The 21213-nt window shown below is 37.9% G+C and overlaps 1 protein-coding gene across 5 annotated transcripts in view; it reads right to left on the bottom strand.

Moving 5' to 3' along the window:
- Positions 1-672: 672 nt before the first annotated feature.
- PHC3 (polyhomeotic homolog 3) overlaps positions 673-21213 on the bottom strand; it is a 99058-nt gene continuing 78517 nt past the window's right edge. For 3 of the 5 annotated variants that reach the window (XM_005299241.5, XM_024102606.3, XM_042853757.2), the window contains 4 exons: positions 20485-20599; positions 13802-13952; positions 13479-13710; positions 673-8600 (listed from right to left, as the gene is read on the bottom strand). In XM_005299241.5, coding sequence (XP_005299298.2) covers positions 8446-8600; positions 13479-13710; positions 13802-13952; positions 20485-20599 — 653 coding nt within the window. In that variant the 3' untranslated portion in view covers positions 673-8445. Of the gene's footprint in view, positions 8601-13193; positions 13312-13478; positions 13711-13801; positions 13953-19324; positions 19505-20484; positions 20600-21213 lie in introns of those variants that run through there. The other 2 variants (XM_005299242.4, XM_065557781.1) reach the window with 2 other exon arrangements.

The following is a 21213-nucleotide window of genomic DNA, read 5'->3' as shown; positions in this document are numbered from 1 at the left end:
GGCTGATGTAAGGATCTTAGTTGTACAGAATGGATAAAGAAACTAGAGCTGTGTTTTGTTATTTATGCCTTTTTAAAAAAGATGCTCTTAGTGACATTTTTAAAATGTTTCATGATTTGCCAAGATAAATAATAATATATGGAGATATACCTATCTCATAGAACTGGAAGGGACCTTGAAAGGTCATTGAGTCCAGTCCCAGCCTTCACTAGCAGGACCAAGTACTGTCCCTGACAGTTATTTTTTTGCCCCAGAGCCCTAAATAGCCCCCTCAAGGATTGAACTCACAACCCTGGGTTTAGCAGGCCAATGCTCAAACCACTGAGCTATCCCTCCTGCCCCAGATGTGTAAGTATGCCTACTTTACATGCACCAAAAACAATAGATATGTGCATACATTTAAAAAAACTAAATTGCAATGTGATAGCAGTCAGAAAGGATAGTTACTTCCTGGTTAAAGCTAGAAAGAATTTTTTTTATAGTTGGAATATGAAAGCAAATGTTTTATCTAAAAATTATATTTTAAAAAGAGCTACATTAGTGGGAAAAATATTAACTTGTAACTGCTAACCCAACTCAAGTGAATAGATGTTATTTGTTCTTTTGTCCTTAAAGCTTTATGTAGCATTTGATTTTTAATTTTAAAGTGAAAAAGTAAAACAGATTAAATAATCAAAGTAAACAAATGGAAGTAGCTTTTATTTTTGAAGCACTGAACTCACAATACAACATAGTATTGAAATATAATGATATAAGTAAATGATGCTGTAGGTTGGCTAATTTTCCACTTAGACCCACAGGGAGCAATGTTATCACGCAAGAATGTTCAATAAGAAAAAATGTGCCGATAACAAAAGGTGCAATTACAAACAAATTTAAGCAGCATAGTATAAGGTGCTTTGATTCAACATTTGTATAATCAGATTATCCATTCACAGACATGTTGTTAAATGTAAATTTTACTTCACTCTGTTACAGACTAACAAATATGAGAATCTATAATTCATTCACATGCTAGCTAATAGGAAAGTGCTTTTTCTTTGAAAATGATACACAAAGTGAACATAATATTTTACATAGATCACTGTGCTCTTCAACTCTAAAATTTCTTTAACTTAATTTTTGGATTAACATTTACATTATTACACTTTAATTATAGACACTGATATTACATTTTAATTATAGACATTGATCTAGGTGCTGAATTTGATGCTACATATGCTAAAACTTCTTGGTAAAGAAGAATCCAGTATGATATCACTCCATGAAAAGAACAAACACATATCATTCTCTTTATATATATTAATCTAAAATTTGTTTCTGCAAACAAAGTCCAATTGTCAGTTTTAATACATGACTTTACCTTGCATAAAGCTTCTCTCATCCACCGCGTGCCACATCTTTCTGAGGTTTCAATAACCAAAGTGTCCTTTTTTAAAGATGTAACCAAAAGGAGGAGCAAAATTTTAAACATATGCAAAATGGTTGGGGGAAGTATGGTTAAAAAGCAAGTGAAATGACTGGTGTCATTTGCTAAATTACCAACAAACAGTTGAATTTTAAGAACTAGTGCAAATAGGAAAAGGCAATAGTTAACAATATGTAGTTTGAAATGTTTGGCACCACAATCACAGCTTCATCCCTTATGCTGTTTTACACAGCATGGAAATGTTATTATATTTTATGTTAAAAATAGGAAAATAACTAAAATACCTTCAAGAACAACCCTGAAAAACACCAACCAATACATTTAATTTCTAGTTACTATTTGAAAAGATATAGGGCAAACCCTGCCCTACTACATTTCTGAACACTGTTTCGTCAGCCTATATAAACTGGATACACACCTAAAAGGGCTGATAAAATATTTACAAAAACCCAATGGAATTTAAAAATCAGCATATATCTCAAATGTATTCATGCACCAGGCATTTAAAAAGATAATGAAATAAGTAAAACTTTACCGAATCTACAGGTATATGTATGAAAATACTTCATTTTAACTTCATATGACAATAGATGGAGATTATAAGGTTATGTCCTGTCACATCCATTTTAGCAGCTCCTGTTTAATGAGGTTAATCTAATCTCTAGTCCAATAACAATTCTGAAACATCAACTTCTCAAATGGAACTGGAACTATAGATGAAATTGTAAAAAGTTAGATAAGGTTGCTAACATATTGACAAGTCGGATTTGGTTTTTAAAATCTAGATCTAATAGTACATTATACGCATTTTTTCTGTCCTGAGATGGCAGCATTCTTTATATTTGCTGCAATCATTTTAAAGCTAATGGCAATTTTTACAGGAAAACGTGACATCAAAGCAAATCAATTTCAATTCACAAACATTATATTACAAAGAACACTTTTAAAGCAAGATTTGGAAAACTTTAAAATAGAATAGTTCTTTTTATTTTACCCATACACTTTGGGAAAAGGTATCAGATAGGATTTCAACCTTCAGTGTTGCCAATGTATCCACTGAATAGATAATAGTAGGAAGACAAGCTTCCACATACCATCCTCCTACTGTGCTTTAACCCAGTGTTGGAGGAACCATCTTTAAATATGAAATGGTAGTTTTCTCTTTATGCCCATTTAATCCTTGTCTTCTTATTTAAAGAAAGCAATTAGAATGTGGAAAAATTGTTCACTAAACCCTAGACTGAAATCATAGACTCATGTCATGTAGGATACCAGCTCAAGGATAATGATTTTTTTTTTAAATCATAGTTGAATCCCAGCGTTTTATGGTAAAACTATCTGTATCCCATTACCCTTCCATAAGATATCTGTTCAAATAAAGGATCTTCTCTCTATAGCCCATCTTCTTCTCTTAGCTGATACTACAGCAAAGCTATAATGCTGCATCTTTGATATAACAATACAACCGCACACCATGATATGATCAGGGCTGGCTCTAGGTTTTTTGCCGCGCCAAGCAAAAAATTTGCCGCCCCAAGCTCAGGTGGGGCTGGGGCTCACAGGCAGCACTGGAAGCAGAGGGAGTGATGTCACCTTCTCCCAGCGCCTGCAGGGGCTTTACCCCCTCCCCCACCCGGCCGTGCAGAGAAGCCCCGATATAAGGGGTGGCACAAGGCAGCGCAGCAGCCAGTGCGCAGATGAGGTTGCGCAGCCCCGTCTCCCCGGCAGGACTCGCCCTCTTCTCCCCAGGTAGCGGCTGGGCCCTGGCAGCTCAGCATCCCGGGGCTAGGGCTTCCCCTTCCTGCTGCGGATGTGGGCGCCCATCTAAGTGGCGCAGCTCTGAGAGCGCAACTGCCCCCCCAAAAAGGATGGCCGGAATGTGGCCCCTGGAAATGTGCCGCCCCAAGCACGTGCTTGCTTTGCTGGTGCCTAGAGCCGGTCCTGGATATGATTAACAGGATTACAGATTTGCTGCAGAATCCAATAGGAAGAGAAACTATGTTGAGAAGGTGGTAACTGCAAATATTTCAAATCCTGGCAAAATAACTATAGAAAAATCACTGCCAAATAATGTGCTTTGTGCATTACTTGATGTGCATGCTTGTGTCAGCATTAAAGTCCTCCTTTAACAGGCCATATGCCACCCAAATGCTGTATAGTCATCTAGCTATCATCATCAACATCCAATAAATTCATGATGATGAAGGTGCTACCCTTATTAAAACTCTTCTGTACCCATCTCATCTTAGATTCCATTAAGAAACCAATGAATGGACTCAGATGGGACAGTGTAAATCTGCTCTTTAATGAGATATTCTATTTGCTTTTCATCTCCAAATGGAAATATTAGGTACTTATTAATAAACCTTTTATTTTTCTTACCAATGCTAACCCACATCTCTCCTGGGTCAAACTGGTTTCATCTGCAGAGCAGTTGTACATAATAGACCATTCTATACTTGTGTCAATTATTTTTGTGCTTCTATTCCTACTTCCTCATCAGGAGGCTGAAATATCCTGATTTATTATGTGTTAACAATGCTGTACTTTCCTACTACAGCTATATAAGAATACAGTACTTTAAAAATGTTCGTTAAGTATGAATTAAACATTGTACTTATTTAATATTTATAATCATTGTACTAAGATATCTGTGCTCAAATTATCATTCATATAAAAATCTCTTCAAAAGGCTCCATTTCTAGATGTCTATTTCATATCTAGATGCCATTTTGGATAATTTAGCAGCAAGCAGCTTGCACTGGAAGTCAGTCTAAAATTTTCACTCATCCTCGCAATTTCTCTTGAAATATATTCACACCACTGATTCTTATGCATGTGTTTTAGGAAAAGCTGAATCCATATCTATGTCAACTCCAAGTGAACTGCAAGCTTATTGAAAAATTTAAATAATATGCTGCTTATATATGATCTTTCTTCTCAAAATTTCACCATTTCAACATTAATTTGCCCCATAATATTACACTCACTTCATAGAAGTTTTTACTGAAGTGTAGAGAAGTTAACCAAAGTTACACAGCGATTTTAATGTAAGGGATTTGAATAGAACCCAGAGATCCTAATGATCAGTCCCTTGTTCTAACCACTACACAAGAGGCACTAGTGCACACAGCCTACACTCATGATGTAAATATCGCATTTTTTAATCTCTGTGGTGATGCTTGGGGAGGAAATCTGGCATAGTTTAAAACTTCTCCTTAAGATGTGTGGTACGAGAAGACAGCACTATTTCTCTCACTCAGATATAATAATTTCTTAAAATCCAGAACATTTTAGTATTTGCAATGCACTGAGAACACAAATTAAACAAATAGAGTCATATTCTTCTCTTCCATAAACAGCTACAACTCTATAGAGTTGAATTTGCTTATGCCAGCATTGACTAATTCCCTTAATCTTTCAAGACAAATATTAACGTATCTAATTTTAGTCACCTTTGCCATTAAAATAGTGGAACTCCCCTCTCTCTTTAAAAATATACTTGGCCATGTTCTCTAAATTACATTAAAACAAACAGGGGGGAAATGACCTTTTAATCATGTTTACAAAGACATTTTTGGCAAAACTGATAAAACGTTCTTACCTTGTGGCTCAAACTTACCTGATAAGCACACTGCAAAACCTGGCTCAAACTATAACTTATTTCACTATAAATATATATACAGAGAAATCTTCAACAAATAAGAGAAAAGACTTGCAAATACTAACAGTGAGATTTCTTGACTTACTAAATTAAGGTTATTTGGTAGTGCACAGTTCAGTGGCACTTTCAAATCTTTCTCTGTTTAGCTTCCCTGAAGGATCCAGCACCCACTGAAGTCAAGAGGAATCAACTTTCAAAGAGTGCTAGACCAACCTCTAAATGCCAAAAGGTACATTCTTTTAGCAAAATAAAGCACAAAACAACTAACTCGTAAGTTATCACAATAGTAAATAAACAAACAATGCTCGTAAAAACCCTACTATAACAACTGTACTCACAACTTGAATGTAGGTGTTGACAGGACCTACTGCATAATGAATACAAATTAATATACGAGTATGTCCAAAAATGTATAGAGCCTTTATAACACAAAAATCTCTCCTCTGGTTCCACACAATTATTACACACGTAGGGCTCAATACAACTTCCCTTGTCTCCAGAGATAGTTGGAACAGGCCCTCTTACTCTTAATTTGTAAGTCATTGGTATTCTAACACTTTAACCTGATGTACAGTGGGAAGGTTTTATTTAATGTGCATCCTACTGCTTTCAATCAAAATAACGGAGTTGTCTTTTAAAAGGCCTTGCACATGAGAAAACAATAAAGCTTTTGTTAGTATGAAGATGCAATAACACCCCTCAAACATGGGTCTAACGTTTCAATGTATAGAAGAATCTGAAAATGATACTGGGATTAAACTTTTTAAAATGCCCCCACATTTTCAAAGCAATCTGCAGGGATATAACCACACAGAGTCTACTGGCTCTAATGGAAGTCACCTGACTTATACCCATATTAATTCCTCTTAATATGTAGAATTTTTATTCTATTTTAAATCTCTTTAAAATATTTCCAAACTGAAACTATAGCTTATTGTGCAAAAGTGACTTTTTTAAAAATTACAATTACTTCTATAGGAACAATAAATAACATCTAAGACTGAAAAATATTAATTTAGAGCTCTGTTCAGCCCCATATCCCAATCAACATTCAATAGTAATGATTAAAAAAAAATACTCCAAAACCACACACATTAGAGAAAACCATAAGCTTCTCTTCCTTTTTGATCAACTAGTTTTGAAGCAGCATCAATTAAAAAAATGGACTTACTGAATACATTGTGCCAGGAAAAGCCCCAGCGTGTATGCAGTTATACCAATATTAATTACTGTGTTCCAAGATAGCTTATTGCACTTTGCCAAACCAGAATAAGCAATATTTTTATACTAATATAACTGTATCTACACTAGGTTTTTTTGTTTGCACTGCTTTAATTATGCTAGCATAGTTAAAGCAGCAAAAATTTTAAGTGTGGACCAGGCCTACAATCCCCAGTTCTCCAATCCATGATATTTTAAACCATACATAGTGTTTTGTGGCTCTCCCTGCTCTATAAGGAATTATGTATAAAAGTGTACCTCAGCAAAAGAGCCAGAATAAACGTGTACAGAAATCTGGGTTACTTTGAGCTCTTGGCAGTCTGTCAATAATTACTCAACAAGGATTTATACATATAAAGGCTAATATATATAAAAATCCTTGTTGACATAGCTGATGGATAGATATATCTATATCTATCTATCTATCTCAGCTAACTGTAGAAGTGTTTTTTCTGAAAACTGTCCAACAATTCAAGATTAAAACAATAACCAAACTAATATGCATGTAACACTATAAACAACTGTAGATCTAGGATATAAGCCTCACAATATAAGATCACACTTTCTAACATCATTATCAATTACATGTGTAACACATGTACTTTCTACATTGCCAAACAAAAAACACAATAATCAGACAAAGATTAAAAAATAACCAAGTAGTATTTTTGCATAATCAACCCTCTCTAGTTTTGACAAATCCAAGAGATAACTATCAACATATATTTAGTCGTCTACTAGCTTATCAAACCAGCACAGATAAGATTAAAAAAAAAAAAAAAGGCAGCTAAGGAGAACTCAAAGTATACATTATTTTATCACTGAAATGAACATCACCAAATTCAGTACAGTGCACTCTCAGTTGAGGAGTTTGATTTAACCACACTGTGATTAGCCAGATTAGATTCTCTTCCCCACACCATCAGGGGTGCAGAAAAAAGTAAATCTAAAAGTGCTTAGCAAAAAAACCCAGCTTTTGGCTGTGTATTTTTCTAAATCTTTTGGTGCCGCACAGGGTGTTAAACTCTCACCAATACATTTTGCATTAGTAGGTAACTTTGGGCAATCCTAACTTCCAGCTTCAGAGGCGGATAGAAAATATCAGAACAGAATCTTTTGATAGAGTCAGTTCAAGAAGTTATAATTAAATGCAGTGGTTCTAATGCTGACCTCTGTAGATATCGACAGAAAGTCTGCTGATAGAAACAAAGTGTTATATCTACTGAAGGAAAGGGAAATACACATTTTTCTGCAGGTCCCATTTGCTCTTCAAGGTCATCTGTGAAATAGGAGCCAAGTATCAGCACACCTTTGACCAATTCTTTTCTTTTAACCAGCAAGTGTGCATTGGTCTAGGTTAACTAGCAGCAAGCAAACTAGAAGTATAACAACTTAATGCCCTCTTTGTGCATACCAGCATACAATCAACAAAAGTAATGTGTGTGCTTCAGTACTCTCTGGGAAGAGTGTCATGCCATTTGCATGTCAGTAGCTCTACCATTGCGAATGTCAGGATTATGATGAACATCCTACATTTTACAGAGTGCTTCCAAACGAAGAAAATACTACAATGGCATACAGATAAGCTTTAGGCTATAAGAAGAGGTTTGTTACAAATTCCCTTCAAACGATATGCTCAAGACTAAACAAAACTCAGAAAGCATGTCTAAATGCATAGCATTTTACCATAATAAGTGCTTCCACAGACTTTGTGGACTCTTCTGTTATTCCATAGTCTAAAAAATGCTTCTGTGGGAAAATCTGTTTTTCTGAACATAATTTAAATGATGATCAGATTGTGTTAAAAAAACCTTAATCTTGTATGATACAGACCATGGGGGGGGGGTTGGGGGGGGGAGTGGGGGAGAATAGTATCATCCACCACAACATATTACATTTTGTATGTGCCATTCATCCTACCTCACCCTCTGCTTTATTCTAACGATTCCCCAGCATTGCTTATACATCTGCTAATTACTGGAAGTTTTGGAGGATTATATGATACAGCTGGAGGAGTAAATTTTAAAGTCTTTATGTGGAAAAAAAAGGTATTTAACAAAACATCACAGTAATAGGTATGCCATAGTGTGTATCAGTCTGTTAGAGAGAGGCTACTGTCTAAAGCTTCCCACTAGGACTCCTTCAATGAGTTGATGCGTGCACAAATTTTCAGTGCAGGTCCCAGCTTAATGTTCATTGCACTCATAAGGTGATCCTCTTTCAACAAGAGAAGGGCCTGTCCATCAATCTCTTGTGCTCTAAATTCATCTGCAATATCTTGACAACCTGCAGCGGAATAAGAAATAATAGGTTAGAAATAAATGCTGACAGATGCAATGGCCTTGTATACACTTGAATTTTTCTGATTCAGAATTCCCAATGGCTGTATTTTTCATTGGTGGAAGTTGTAGTGTAGATGAGAATTAGACGATGATTGCAAGAGGTCCTGAGTTCAGCTGAGTCCTACCTACATTACATCATAGACTGGTGCTAACATTGGTGCAACTGTGCCCATTAGAAATTAAAAATCCTAGTATAAAACAAGGCAATTTTTTACTATTTTGTTTACAAGAATGAGTGCCATGATCTCAGAGTCCTTTGAAAGGACCTGAGATGCAGACTAAAGAAATGCCTATTAAATAAAAACGCAGAATCCCTCTGGATTCTCTCCAGCAAGAAAAGACGACATTAATATTCTGCAGGCGCAAACAGCTCAAATCTCAGAGGCTCAGAAAAAAATTACTTACCTGTAATTTCTGAAATATCCCCAATTTTTGGGTTCCCGTGTGCAACTCTGTCGACTTAAATTTTCAGCATTTTTAGCTATGAAGTTTTATTAGAACTTCCCCAACAAAAATCATTAATATTACAGGCATTGATCAAAGCGCATACTCTATGTCTGAAGGAGGAAAGATAGCAGATTGGCACATCAATGGAGGTGAGTTAAGGTAGTTGGGTGCCTTGTTTGAGGACAGCCATAATGCTGCATTTCCCAGGTGTCTGTTGGTTTTTCTTTCCTTAACTAACATTCTTGAAAGGTAACAAGCACTCAGCTCACTGATACATGGCTGCAATCTTAACACAGAAAATTGGGATGTTCAATGGGAAAGACTGTTTCAAATAACCAACAATCTCTCCCACAGATTGACATTGGGGGAAAGAAAATGATTCTCTGAGAGATGTCCTGATGAACAGTTTTCCTAATCCAATTAGGTGGGGAATTCTGTTATATTTCAACTCCAGCCCAGGCACCTGTTAAGCAGAAACTGTCAACTATGCCAAACTGTATGGTAGCTGTATCCTATAGAGAATGTATAAATTTCCTCTAGCACCTAGAAGACCACTCATTTTTAGTTGTGACTTGAAGATTTTCCTTTCCCCTATAATTCATATTTTTATTGTTTTTAAATTAATATACTTATTTTCTTAAACCACTTGTCTGACACATTTCTTCTTATAGTCTTTCAGATGTTTTCTCCCTTAACCTTCCACCCCTCACATCCTGATTTTAAATTATTACTCAATAAGTTTTACTTTCTTGATTTAATTTAATGTTTTTGGCCTTTCCCTTTTATAAAAAATCTGTACAGTTAATGGGGAAATCCTCAACATGGAAAAGTCCCTATTTGTGTTCCCAACAGAATTGCGCACCATCGTCTCTATGATGAGAGCAACTGACTAATTCTGGATTTAGTTGTAACTTCATATTTAAATTCTATAAAATAATGAATATTGTCCTCTTTTCAGTCTGATTTATAAATGAGCAAAGGACAGGTAAATAGAAAGTGGTGAAGAAGTGTTAGTTCAGCTTGAGTGGAGTGACATTGCATATGAAAGCAATAACATTCATGAGCTGAAACAGGAAGCCCTCCATAAAGAGTAAACCCACTTTCTACTTCCTTTTTAGTACTCTATACACAGATTTGGTTATGTACCAAATCAACTGACCATTTATTAAGGAGATGAATGAGTTACGGTCCAGGGTGATGCAGATTAGAGGACCGTTGAGATAAATGGTTAGGAAACAGGAATGTCTTGATGGGGAATTCCATAGCATAAACTAGGTCTTCAGGAACTTCAAGCTACAACTCAGTATCACAATAATTAAGATAGCTACTGTAAAGCGGCAGATTGTCTTCTGTGTTAACGGTCTATATAGCACCTACCACAATGGGGCCTTGATACCTGATTGGGGTTCCTGGACACTAACATGTATAGAGTGGCATAAAAAGGGGAAAAGAAAAATTAAGCATCTCATAATAAGGATTTATACACCCTGATAACACATCAGAGAAAGGATTACATATTCTGTTATGTGCATCAAGTGATAGAACAAGGCGTTTTTTTAGGCTTAGGTCACAAATGTATTACATAACTTCTACTACACCACTAAGCATTTCAGCTGTAATACAGTGATGCTTTTGGGGCCCTATCTAACAACTAGATCACAACCTGTATGCTAAGAACCATTGATGTAGCAATAACATACTTTCACCATGGATTCTTGACGGCACAGACATACACAGAGAAATAACAAGTTTTAAAAGCATCAGAAATCAACCTTTCAGCTATGAATTGAAGACAATGGCCTCAATAAGCAGAAGTGAAATTAAAACAGCATAGACTACTGGTTCACACACAAATGACTGCCAAACTCACACCCTTGATGATACAAATATTGCAGACAGATGTGATGTTTTAGACATCACTATAAAGGTTCTTATTTATTGATTGAATGTAGCTAAAACTGTCACAAGTAAACTGGAAAGTAAATATTTCTGAGAAAGGATATCATCCTATGTCTGGCATGGGATCTGAACATGGCAGTTGACAGACATTACATGCATTTACAGAGATGAACAAGAGCAAATGATTATTTTTAAAAAACAAAATCAATTAATCCTGTTAGAAGAGATTACCTGTTTTTTTAAGAGGTTAGCTTTACGAGGCACCTAGATAAGAGTTTTACTAAGAAACTTGTTTTAAAGTCAGTTTTGGAAAATTGAGGAATTGGAGTTTGGATTATTTCAATTCCCTTATTCAAATATATACTAGCATTCACAGCTGCCAAAAGAGTGAGTATACTGTATATACCTTGTATTGCACCCAGCTGGTAATGAGCGCTTGGAGTTATATAAAGACCACTGACCTTGGAACAGTATATGTGAAAGTGGAACATCTCTGGAGGAGCATAGCAGATCCAACAGTTCTTCCTCTTCCCCACGAGAAATTAGTGGCAGTAAAAATGTCACAGAAACCAACAGTCCTTAAAAAAGCTCCAAGGGAATTCAGGAAAAGCTATGTATTGAGGCCAGATGAGGAGACCCTATTCTGTGCTTAGATTTCAGTTCATGGATTCTATTTAGAAGGCTGTAAACCAAAGGTATCTAATGGATTACCAAAGACAGAAACTGACAAATCAATGTTGTATAACAAGACTGATGGCCTGTATGGAGTGCATTAGATTCATAATCCAAAAGTCCAGTTACTATCCTGATACTTTCCTGTACAAATGTCAATCACCTCTGCCAATTCTGTTAACAACCTAGGAGAACATCTTCTAGAATGCTGCTTGAAAACATATTGAAGGTGTGACGAGAACCTGAAAGTGCCCAAAAAGATAAGAAATGTAGTCATATAGTAATAAGGAAGCTTTCTGGTATGTTGGGCCCATCATTTGGATATCTAGAAGATAAATAATTTCCAAGGAGGGCAGAAAACAAGAGCTTAGACTGGACTGAAACCTAATGTTAACTGTAGAAAAAAATTTCTGAACTAGTGTCATTTAAATTCAGAAATCAACATGTTTATCAAACATATATGAGGAACAGATTCAGTATCCTGTAGAAACTTCCTCAGGTAATTGTTTCAAAGTAGAGAACTGTACATTAGGATTTTAAAAACAGTGTCCTTGTTTAACACAGTTGTACAGGAATTTCTCACGCCTAGGCTGCTCTGCATGTTTTAAAAACATACTGTAGGGTGATCCAAGGTAGATAATGCAGCTTAATATACATCCACATATAATAGTCACCAGAAGGAATGTACATCAAGGGTAATTTCTGTGGATTTAAAACTTCCACCTCTTTATAGAAGCATCATTTACTGTCAGAGATTAAATTCTTCTACTAAATTTGATTTACTTCGTAAAAGACTAGTGGCAAAAAGGCAAGTTTTATCACCCAGGGATGAAGATACTTTCCCACAGAAAATCATCCTACTAAAATGTTTGTGTTTCAAGAGAAATTGTTTGATATCACTATAAATCCCAGAAGCGAGTAAGCCAATAAGAACAGAGCCAACCTGAGTTTCAATGCGCAGAGATGTAAGTGACATGTTTTGGTGAGAGAAGAATCTTAGATTGCTTCAGATAGTGAGGTGGGCCTCATCACCAGCAAAGGGTAAGATATGTGCTTGGGAAAAACTACATTCGCCAAGAGGGAAGCAGATATGGGAGCTAGTCACGGAAGAAAATGCCAAACAAATGTAAAATCACAACTATGAACACTGAGCTAAAAGAGAAAATATGTAAATAACGAGACAGGAGACCCATCCTAGATATTAGAATGGAATATTACAATTGTCTGTATGATTTCTAATACATGCATACTTAGAGGCTACATAGAAAAGGCTCTCTGTATTTCAGGTCCTCTGAAAAGTCATACAAACTATGGATTTAGTTTTATATAGGAAAAAAAATTTAAATCAGTCTTTTATATTATAAAAGATCTTTAATGTTAATCTTTCAATAATATATAAGGAAAGAAGAGCCCCTTTCTTGCTTTCTCTTTTAAATGAAGAACGAGTAAGGAGGGAAGAGAATAGAAAGAGAGAAGCATAAAAGGGAGGAAGTGTGTCTGATTCAATCTCTCTACTGACCTCTTGAGAGAAATCAGACTGAAGGGAGGAACACCTTTACTCTCCATCAGCTGGGATGCCACAGCAGAGGTGGGACTAGTTCTATCGACATGGGGCTTGGAGGGGAAACCCGGTTGTGCTGAGGGAACAAGCAAGAGGAAACAAATCACATTCCAGCCTCTACTACCAATTAACTAGCATCTGAGTGCTGTTACAGTACCTCTCCATCATAACCATGCTAAAAAAAGCAAAGAGCTTTATTGTTGCAAAACTGTAAAAAAGTGAAAGTACTCTACATTTACATACCAGGCAAAGAACGTATGAAGGCCCAAACTTCATCAACTGTCCACATTGATGGGTCAGCTTGTACAGATGGTAGCAAGTCAACATTCTCTGGCATTTTCCTAATTTTTAGTTCCCTAAGTTCACGCTCTCTTTCCCTCTCACTTTGTCTTCGCAGACGAGTGGTCATGGCAGCTGGCACAGCATCATCATGAGAAGCCAAATCATTTTCTGCAGATGGATAAGTAATTGGAAGCTGGAAAATGTAATACAAATAAACAACTGTATTATATTTCTTTTGCAATTCTTAAAATGGTGCTCTAGTTTTAAGCAAGTATTCCACAGACCTGTCTAAGGAAGTGCTCTCGTGATACCCCATCAGAGCCACTTGGTCGACGTGCACATCGTCCAAGACTTTGGCTATCTGACTTCCGATTCCAACGACTGTTCTTGTCTGATGTAAACAGCCCAAATTTTTTAGTGCAACTAACGTTGTGCCTAAGGAAACAAAATATATTCAATAGTGTACTGATAACACAGTAGAATTAAGTTAAAAAAATCAATATAAACAACATTTTATGCTTCCTACAGAACTGTAGTCTACTTGGTGGAACATGTTTGTTTCAATCCTGTTTCCCTAGAAAAGTTGGAGAGCTGTAATAAGGCTTGGCCTGCATGCTAATACTTTAGTACTCCCTGAGCCAGCTGTAACCATTATTCAGATTATTCTTAACTTTTAGTAGGGGCAGAATGCCCATTGTGGCTATACATATAATTGCTATTATCCAGATTACAGGCATACATTAGCACTGATTTTGCAGTGTGTATATTTTGGGGATAACTACACCACTTTTCTGTCCCTTATCAGAATTTGGCCATATTAAAAAAACAAATAAACAAAATAATATTTTGAACAGGTGGCACCAAAATATATATATATATATCATGCCTTGACAGCTTATGACCAAAAATGATAGGACAAGGTTACTTACCAATAACTGAAGATCTCCAATATATTTTCTCTGCAGAGCCACACTGTAGGAGCCACAAACTTACTTCACAGATCATCGAATCATTGCCAGCAGTAGCAAAAATCATCAGTGCTCAGTGCATTTCCCACCCAGAGATGTTCTGGCAGGTAAATCTTGTCTACACTGGGAAATTTATAAGTTTAACACAAGTGGGAGAAGTCCCAGTACAGACAATCACTGTCTACACTGGGGCTCCAACTGATACCGCCTTTGGGTTTGAAAAGTCCTGCCCGCTAACTGTCCCATTTCTCTCAATTCAGAAGAGCCTAACACAAATTCCAAAGGTGGCGGGGAAAATGTCTGGGTCCAGTATGGAGTGGCAGAGGTAATATAATTGGAGAACTTCTGTTACTATTATGAAATATACTTTTTTCACCCCTTGCATGAAACCAGCTCTACTGAGCAAACAGTGAATCCTCAGGACAAGGGCTACATGGTACTACATGAACAGAGACAAAAGCACTGGTCCCCTCACATGAATATCCAACCTTGTTGCCAAATAGAGACAATTCTTTGTAAAAGCATGAACTGAACTTCAAATGGCAGCCTTGCCAATTTTCAAAAATGACATTAGTTTAGCCAAAGACCAGTGGCTGCCACTCTTCTAGAGAAATGGGCTCTAATGAAAAAATGGACTCTTAAGGTGTGTCTTTCCTGTGGAGGTAACTGAGTTAGACAACTCAAGTTGCTTCTCTTGAATTAGTTTAGCATGAGTGAGAGTAGCCATACTGCAAAATTAATCTCAAGTTGTTGTGTCCAAATTAGCATTGCACTCGTTCATGTGTTGCACTAAGACTTGTAGAGGCATATCCCATGGTTCTTTGCACTGCAAAAAGCTGAGCTGTTCTGTGACTTCTTTCCCAAAGAATTGTGGGAGAACATGTCTATTCTTTCTGGGCACAGGAGGAAATTATGGGATGCCACTGAGGACTAGTGACACTGAAGTGCATGGACTCAGACTATGGTCATGTTAGCAGATGTTGTGCTAACTTGAGCTGTAGCATGAACCCCTGATGAGCCAGCCAATTCAAGTGAAAAGCACCACCACACTTGAGTTAAGGGGTTTTGTGTTTGCGTGTGGACAGGAAATACTCAAGTTATAACTCAAATTAACGGCAGTGAAGACAAGTCCTAAGTCATTTTGGCACTGGAACACAACAAATCTGAATACATAACTTGATCCATTTTGACGCTTTCTAAACTTCAACGGAGACTTTAGGTTTTCTCACTAATGCCACGAACAAATTAGGTGATTTATAGAAAGGTTTATATTTCTATCTACATTTAAAAAGAGAGACACAGCATCCTTGTAATATCTAACCAATGGATTCTGAATGTGGCCTCTCAACATAAATCACAAGGTCTAGGAAATTAAAGGTTACAAACAAAATAAATGGTTTGGGATGAAATTTCTTGTAAGGTACCATAAAGAAGGATCAGCCACAAGGGCATGGATTTATTGACCATTCTAGCCAAAGTAATGGCAATAAAAATGCAAGCTTCAAAGGATAATGGCGAAAGCAGCCACTTATCAGCAGAGCTGGTCAAAATAGTTCAAATTTTGATGAAAAATAGCAAAGAAATTGATGCATTTTTTGTGGTTCCTCCCCCCAACTTTTTAAAAATAGCTCAATTTATCAGTATCCAAAAGAGCTGGTCGGATCAAATTGAAATCCTGAAGACTTCTACAGTTAAAAGTTAATAAATACAAGTGTGACAGCCCCTTAAGGAACAGTTTTTCTGTCTCTTCTCACCCCTTTGTATAGTAACCCACAGGTGCATGGTAAACTTAAATGACTGCCAGATGTACCTTAGCCAGAAATCATACCATCTTCGTCATAAAGAGAGGGTAACCAAAAGTAACTGTGATTGGACAAGTAGCAGGAGCAACATTTTTAGGACTTGACTACTCTTTTAAACATTTCCACTTCGAAGTATAACAGTGCCTAGTGAAATGCTTTCTGGATTTCAAAAGAAACTTTCCAACCTCTGTTGAGACCAGAGATGGAATTCTATGCATACTATGAATGACTAGATTGTAAAGAGAATTTAGCCAAACCCCTAAAGCAGATGCATAAGAAGTCTCATAAATGGCATTATGAAAGCACATGAAGCCATCAGTCCTACCACTCTAAAGAGATGCTTACTGGGAAGTTGTGATACAACTACCTTTCGTAGAATCAGCCTTGAACCAGAGAAGCAGGGATCCTTCTGGAGTCCAAAGAAGCTCCTATAAATTGTTGCATTTGAGCTGGACTTAATACAGACTTTTCTACATATATCCTTCAGCCCAAAAGGGTTGAAGAAGCAGCATGTTATCTTGCTGATGTGACTCAAACCTGATCTGACAGAATTCTTATGAGCCACTTGTCCAAACAAGGATACATCTGTGATCCTTAACAACAAAGGCAGATAGCCACAACTGCTCGAATCACTAGGGTGAGGAGCAGAAGGCTTTGGAGCCTCCTCATCATGAGGCATCATCTGAGGTCAGCGGAATCAAGAGGTTGACAAATATTCCTCCACTAAACAGATTTTGAGCCTACAAGTTCCGTTGCCTCTGGCTTGGGATGTAAAAGCCCAAACAGCCTGTAGAGTTATAGTGTATACGCTCCTCACGCAGACACCAAAGGTAGTAGTAGGACCTAAACTGACAAAAGAGAGAGGTGGAGGTCACATGGCAACCCTTGATGGCAGAAAAAGGAACAGAGGGATGATTAGGAAGCAGGGCCTTTTACCCATACTGCTGTATTTCGAGGAAGTCTGGGGTACGCGTGCCCCTTAGTTTTGTTTCTACTGAAATGATTCAATGGCTTGTAAGACAAAGCAAGGCATTCCTAACAATGGGTATTTGCACAAATAATTTCAAAAGGAGACCTTTGCTATGAAATTTTGTTTTTCCTCACTGGCAAAAGCTTAGTAGGGGCTCACCTCAGAAGCTTTTCGTGCATGTTCATATGAATCTTTTAACAGAATCTAAATAGAATGATTGAAATTAGACATGGGAAAATCTATCTCCCACCCAGTGTAGGACTATTCCCTACAGTACATATTCCAGTGCTTTATTCTATCTATTTTTAAGTAGCTCAAGTACTGGGGCTTCATTCAGACCGCCTTGGAAGACTATTCCACAGACTAACAAACCACACCGTCAGGCTATTTCCCTTGACATTTAAGATTTCTTTTTTACTTTAATCTCATGGTCCCTAACTATGCCTCCTTGAAGAACATCAAATAATTTTTCTCCCTCTTTGGCCTTCAAATATCTGTAACAGTTATATTCTCTTCATAATCATGGGTTAGTTAGCCAAGCTATACATGTTTAGCTCTTTTAATATTTCATCATTAAGGTCCAGCTCCTTAATAATTTTTGTTGCTCTTCTCTCATTTCTCTCAAATTTATCAATACTGTATCATTTTGATAATGTGATGCTGAGAGTGTCCATTACTGCCTTGTTCCTCTGTGTACACAGCCCAAAAAGTGCATGGGACATTTTTCCTGCCACATCACATGTGTGAACTCATTTAATTTGGTTAAAAAACCAAGTTCTCAAATTTAACCTAAAGGGTTCACCCTTGTTCCATTGCTTCAGAAGGTAGATAAATAATGGAGACTGGACTTTTCTACTTTCAGCTCAACTATAAAAATTATCACTAACTGGAAATTTTAATTCTGAGTATTTTCATTAAATTCTTAATGCTCTTTACACAAAAAGGAGTTTAAATTCTTAGCATCATGCAAAAAAATCCTGCAATATTGTAATATCTGTAGTTAGAAATGGAAGATATTTAAGATCATCTAACATTTCCCTTACAAGTGAAGGATTGTTCCCTACATTATGGGTCAGATTCTCAGATGGTGTAATCAGTGCAGCTTCATTGATTTCAGTTGAGCTACGTCGATTCACATGGACTGAGAATCTGGTCCTATATTTTTTAATCTGACAATCACATGTTCTTTAGATGTAGGGTTGTCAACTTTCAACTCACACAAAACCGAACCCTCTTGCCCCACCCCTCCTCCGAGGCCCTGCCCATGCCCCGCACTTTCTCTGAGGCCTTGCTCCTGCTCACTCAACCCCCTCCCCTTCCCTCTGTTGCTCGCGCTCCCAACCCTTACTCACTATCACCAGACAGTGGCAGGAGGTTGGGGTGTGGGAGCGGGCTCTGGACTGGAGGTGCGGGTTCCAGGGTGGGGCCAGAAATGAGGGGTTCAGGGTGCGGGAGGGAGCTCTGGGCTGAGGCAGGGGGTTGGGAGTGGGGATGGAGAGTGAGGGCTCCGGCTGGAGGTGTGGGTGTGGAGCCAGGGATGAGGGATTTGGGGTGCAGGAGGGTGCTCCGTGCAGTGGCTGAGGGGTTCGGAGTGTGGGAGGGGGCTCCGGGCTGGAGCAGGGGCGCGGGGAGGTGCGGGCTCCAGCTGGGGGTGCGGTCTCTGGGGATGAGGGATTTGGGGGGTACAGGAGGGTGCTCTGGGCTGGGATCGAGGGGTTCGGAGGGCAGGAGGGGGATCAGGGCTGGGGCAGGGGCTCGAGGTTGGGGGTGCAAGCTTACCTCGGGTGGCTCCCGGTCAGCGGCGCAGCGGGGTTACGGCAGGCTCCCTGCCTGTCCTGGCTCCGCGCTGCACCCTGGAAGTGGCAAGCAGGTCTGGCTCCTGGATTGGGGAGCCAGGAGGCTCCAAGCACTGCTCTTGCCCGCAGGCACCCCCCCACAGCTCCCATTGGGCGCAGTTCCTGGCTAATGGGAGTGCGGAGCCAATGCTTGGGGTGAGAGCAGTGCACAGAGCCCTGTGGGCCCCCCCAACCTTGGAGCCAGACCTGCTGGCTGCTTCTGGTGTGCAGCACGGTGCCAGCACAAGGCAGGGACTAGCCTGTCTTAGCCCTGCAGCACCGCTGACTGGACTTTTAACAGCCCGGTCAACAGTGCTGACTGGAGCCGTCAGGGTCTCTTTTCGACTGGCTGTTCTGGTGTCGAAAACCGGACACCTGGCAACCCTATTTAGATTCCTCCATGCCTGGAATCCTGAATCCAACAGAAATCAAAAAGAGTTTAAGTTCTAGGAAAAGCAGAGTCACCAAATCTCCTCTCTCCTTGGATCTATAGTACCTATGTTTAGTCTTGAGTTTAATGGATTCTATCTATTTACACAACTAATTTGTGACAGAAACGGTCTGACTTTTTTGACTCATGATGATCTCATTCAGCCTTCAACAATTTCAAAAGAAGATCAACTTGGAGAAAAATTACACATACTTTTCTGTCAGTGGATAAATCATGCTTTCCTCTCTATGCTCTGGAATTAATGAAAGCAGTTCTATGAAAACTTACAGTAAAATGAATTTAGCTTGCTTTTTCATTTTAAATTAAAACTGGTTTTAAACATTCAAACCAGCAAAAAAACACAAGATAAAACTTCCACAGCAAAAGACCACTAAAAGATTAATACCTCTAGCTAATTAAGCGTAACTGTGTATCTGTAGACTTCAATATTAAATTTCTACCCCAACAGCACTGACTGAAGAGCTCACAAATAAAAGTTTGATTTTTAAAAAAAACCAAAGTCAAATATAATCAGACCAGAGAAGGACCTGAAACCATCTGTTTACTTAATTAACAAAGTAACTGCTGTGCAGCTTCGTTTATTTGGAACATCAGAGCAGCTTTGGAAAACACCAACTTAACTATACTTGCTCATTACATTTTTTATTTCTCTTTTATGTATGTAAGTAAAGACTATTCCCACTCAGTCTAATAAACCTCTAAAGCCCTACCTATTCTGAGCAGCATTTCAGCTATGCCAGAACACAGCACTCTGTTTTCTGAATTGCTTTTTAGTATATTACACTGTATCCCCTCATCACTGTAGATTGTAAAATCTTTGGGGCAAAGACCCTGTTTGTTATTTAGCATGGATGGTTTAACTATTTTTCAGGGCCATATACAATTTTAGTGTTATATCCTGATTAATAAATAAATACATTAATAATAATAATGCAGAATACCTTTTGGCACAGGACATGGAGCAGAATCGCTTTGACCGTAGGAACTTATTAGCATATCCCATTTTTCCACAAAACTCACACTTCAGGAGATCATTTTCCATTTCATCTAGTCCCTCTAAAGAAAGGAGTGACACACACAAGAAGTCAGTTTGAACAATTTAAATATGATGCCATTTAATTTCTCATCTCTTAAGGAGGCACAAAGTAAAATTCAAATATCAATATCAATACATTTAACTGAACGCCTTTAGGAAAGTAAACAGACAATGGATGCCAAACCAGTAGATTATACAAATCATTGTTTGACCAGAGTGAAGTGTTAATTAATTTATCTAACGAATTTAGCCTCTTTTGTTTTGTTTCATTTCATGAGCAGGTAATGTCCTCAAATTTAATCAACCTTTTTGTCCCCTTCTATGAACTGATCATAAACAGTTCACTGTGAGCATTTGACAATCCATATTCAAAAGTCAAGCTCTGTCGCTTAGCTGTAATATGTCACATCATTACATAGTACTATTTCTCTTCCCCGAATGGATGAGAATAACTCTTATAATAGGTGGAGGATTGAGGAAGCCACTGAAGCACTGAATCTAATCTATAGAACAGATAGCAATTTAAGAAGAGAATAAGCCTACAGGGAATTAATATTATTAAGGTATTTTCCTTTTTAAGCCCCACAGGCCATGCCCAAGCCAGGATTCCTAGAAATATTAGGCTACTGTAAGA

This window comes from Chrysemys picta, chromosome 9 (genome assembly GCF_011386835.1).
Source record: "Chrysemys picta bellii isolate R12L10 chromosome 9, ASM1138683v2, whole genome shotgun sequence".
In the NCBI taxonomy this organism is placed as follows: Eukaryota; Metazoa; Chordata; order Testudines; family Emydidae; genus Chrysemys; species Chrysemys picta.
This window is presented reverse-complemented; position numbering and strand designations above follow the sequence as displayed.